At 37.2% G+C, this 3,599-nt stretch overlaps 1 protein-coding gene across 4 annotated transcripts in view; it reads left to right on the top strand.

Moving 5' to 3' along the window:
- The window catches only part of LOC106872121 (ran-binding protein 9), a 195,390-nt gene that overhangs the window by 136,021 nt on the left and 55,770 nt on the right, over positions 1 to 3,599 (top strand). For all 4 annotated transcript variants that reach the window (XM_014918985.2, XM_014918986.2, XM_052967368.1 and 1 more), the window contains one exon: positions 1,962 to 2,129. In XM_014918985.2, coding sequence (XP_014774471.1) covers positions 1,962 to 2,129 — 168 coding nt within the window. The remainder of the gene's footprint in view (positions 1 to 1,961; positions 2,130 to 3,599) is intronic.

Raw genomic sequence — 3,599 nt, 5'->3', positions numbered from 1 at the left:
GCACATAAAAGACACCATTTCGAGCTTGGCCGTTTTCGTGCAGGTGACACGTAAAAGCACCCACTACACTCTGAGTGGTTGGCGTTAGGAAGGGCATCCAGCTGTAGAAACTCTGCCAAATCAGACTGGAGCCTGGTGTTGCCATCCGGTTTCACCAGTCCTCAGTCAAATCGTCCAACCCATGCTAGCATGGAAAGCGGACGTTAAACGATGATGATGATGATGATGATGATCCCTGGCAATGGAACTGATTGACTAGGAGGGATCATTGTCAATCATGGCCTGGATCTCACCAACAAATTCAAGAATTCTTTTCTTATCAGAATGACCAGAGTGAGTTTTCTGAGCTGCCATACCTTTGTATTCACCATTCATCCAACTCTTTCTGAATCCTCTGCACTGTCCTCAGATTGACACCCAAACACTCTGTGGGAAGATGAATGGAGGCATAATGTCGCCACTGCTAGTGATCACTTCAAATACCATGATGTTGACTGGATGTTTGATTTTTATCACTCTTGGTACATGTTTTGGGGACACAGCAAGCCAATGGTTGCTCTGTGAGTTCACCATCTGATCCTAGCAGAATTTTTTCTTGTCTGAGAAAAACTAAAGCATGTTCGGTTAGAAGGGATGCTTGAGTTTGTTCAAAAGCTTTTGTAGCATGGTCTTTCCTCTTGTCCTTCATGGCTTGGTATAAAAACTGGCCCTTTCTTGTCTTGTATGTGGAATACCAAATGTCGTCATCCACTACCTGCCTGATAAGAAACTCAGACACTCCTATGGACCTGATTGACTTAGAGGGGTCATTGTCAACCAGGGCCTGGATCTCACCAACAAATTCAGGAGTTCTGTTCATATCAGAATGATCAGAGTGAGCTTTCTGAGCTGCTGTACCTTTGTGGTCACCATTAGACTCATCCAACTCTTTCCAAATCTTCTGCACTGTCCTCAGATTGACACCCAGACACTCTGAAATGTTCATCTTGGAGCTTCTGGTGCAAATGCCAAGCACTACAGTATGTCATTTCCAAATTTTTTACAGTGAATTGTGGACAGTGCCCAACTGATCCTACTATACTGTGGAGTTGACAAAATCAAAAGCAAACACTGCGCATGCGTGAAATTAAAAATATAAAATAGTGACAATTTACCCATCGCACCCTATATATATATATATATATATATATATATATATATATATCGTTGTTATTATGTTAAACTATCTTATATATAAATTTGGCCAACTGCATTTTTTTTTTTCCAGTATTTAATTTTGCTTGCAATCACCGGTTCTTTTGGTCAAACTATCATGTCTCCAACTGCTTTAGATGCCAAGATATGAAAATTGTCGAAGTGTAGTACAACGGTTTAGCATTTTTCAAAAGTGTAGTAAGTCCCACATATGACAGTTTTGCAAAAATATTTCTGATTGAAAATATCATACATTCATGGAGTTACGATTTTATCCACCCAACAAAATATTATTGTTAAGCTGAAGCTGTTGCTAATGTAATAAGAAATGGAATGGTGAAACTTTTATTTCATTTTCTGAAAAAGCAACATTTTGAACTGATGACACTTTTGCATAATAGCAATGATATATATATATATATATATGTGTGTATATATATGTATGTATGTGCACATGTTACTGTCTCCAGTGTGTGGTAGTTGTAAACAAATGTGTCCACCAAGCAAGCAATATCCTTCATTCCCAATATTCTGTGTAAACATGCCTGGTCATGGAGAAAAGTTACCGTACTTGGAAACAGGTTAGGTTTAGCAACAGGAAGAGCATCTAACTGTGGAAAGTCCCCAACAAAATTCCATTTGACCCATGTGAGCATGGAAAAGTGAATGTTAAAGTAATGATGGTGAATGATGACAGTGGATGAGATGTCCAAATAAAGATTGAAATAAATGCTTTTTATTAAGTTGCCGCTTTTGCTCTCTTTCAGGTTGGGATAAAAATTCCTATGGTTATCATGGAGATGATGGGAATTCTTTTTGTTCTTCTGGAACCGGCCAACCCTACGGACCAACATTTACTACTGGAGATGTCATTGGATGCTGTGTAAACTTGATTGAAAATACTTGCTTCTATACAAAAAATGGAGTGAATTTAGGTAAGTGAGAGAAATCTGTTGCGAATTTAACCCTTTAGCATTTAAACTGGCCATATCCAGCCAAAATATTCTATTTGTTTTATGTTCAAACTGGTCAAATATTGTCTCTTACATCTACCCTCTTATGTCATGCTAAAAGTAAACAATCCTGTAATTGAAATCTCAAAGGTACAAGATAATGCATAATTAATTCCAAACAATGAGAATAAAAAAGCAACACATTTGACAAATTAATCTGGATGTTAAAGGGTTAATAATGATGATGTAATAAAATCATGCTCAGGTAATGATTACATAATGAAAGAGCCATTCTAGCTATTTAAAAGTCTACAAAAGCTGGTAAATTCACTTTTTATGATCAACAGTGGAACTGTCAGCGACCAGGTCACAGTTGGGCGAAGAAGGTTTTGATAGTTCAAAAATAAATGGGAACTGAATTGTGAAATTAATAGTTTTTGTTGGTTATATAAATAATTGAAATCTCTCTTCTGTGATGTAATTACTTCAGTTTCGACATTAATGTCTCAGATCAAGTTAGTTGATGGACATGTACAACTTCAGAATTTCACATGCCCAGATGTGACTGTGTGGTAAGAAGCTTGCTTCTCAACCACATGATTCTAGGTTGTCCTACTGTGTGGTACCTTGGGCAAGTGTCCTCTACTATAGCCTCAGGCTGGCCAAATCCTTGTGAGTGGATTTGGTAGCCAGAAACTGAAGGAAGCTTATCGTATGTGTGTGTGTGTGTGTGTGTGTATATATATATATATATATATATATATATATATAGGTGAGAAAGTTGGTATGTGAAAGCACGTGGTTGGATGTATAAAAGATAAGAGTGAAAAAACTACAGAAGGCTTGTGTTACATGGTTAAATTATGTCAGAAAAATGTTAGAAAAATGTTAGAAAATCTTTTTGGTATATAAACATTGTATTTTGAGAAATAACCGGTTTCGTGTTGTCTTTTCAAATTTCTCTACTTCATTGTAACGTGTTCGCTCCAGATATATACATATCACTTGACAACTGATGTTGGCATGTCTGTGTCCCTGTAATTTAGTAGTTTGGTAAAAGGCTTTGGTAAAAGAGACCAATAGATAAGTACTAGGCTTAGAAAGAATAAGTCTTGGTGTTGATTTCTTTGACTAAAAACCCTTTAAGGCAGTGCTCCAGCATGGCTGCAGTCAAATGACTGAAGCAAATAAAAGAAAGCCTATATGCATGTATACTTATGTGTGTCAGTGCGTGTTTACAGTTATCTTCTCCTTGTTTCAGTCATTGGACTACGACCATGCTGGGGCACTGACTTGAAGGATTCAGTCAAACAAATTGACCTCAGTACTTATTTTTTAAGCTTGGCACTTATTTCATTAGTAACTTTTGCTGAACTGCTAAGTTACGAATCAACATTAGTAGTAGTAGTTGTTGCTGTTGTTGTGGTGGTGGTGGTGGTGGACGAATACATA

The sequence above is a fragment of the Octopus bimaculoides genome, chromosome 4, assembly GCF_001194135.2.
Source record: "Octopus bimaculoides isolate UCB-OBI-ISO-001 chromosome 4, ASM119413v2, whole genome shotgun sequence".
Classification (NCBI taxonomy): Eukaryota; Metazoa; Mollusca; class Cephalopoda; order Octopoda; family Octopodidae; genus Octopus; species Octopus bimaculoides.
Note: the sequence above shows the minus strand (reverse complement) of the source record. Positions and strands in the feature narration are given on the sequence as shown.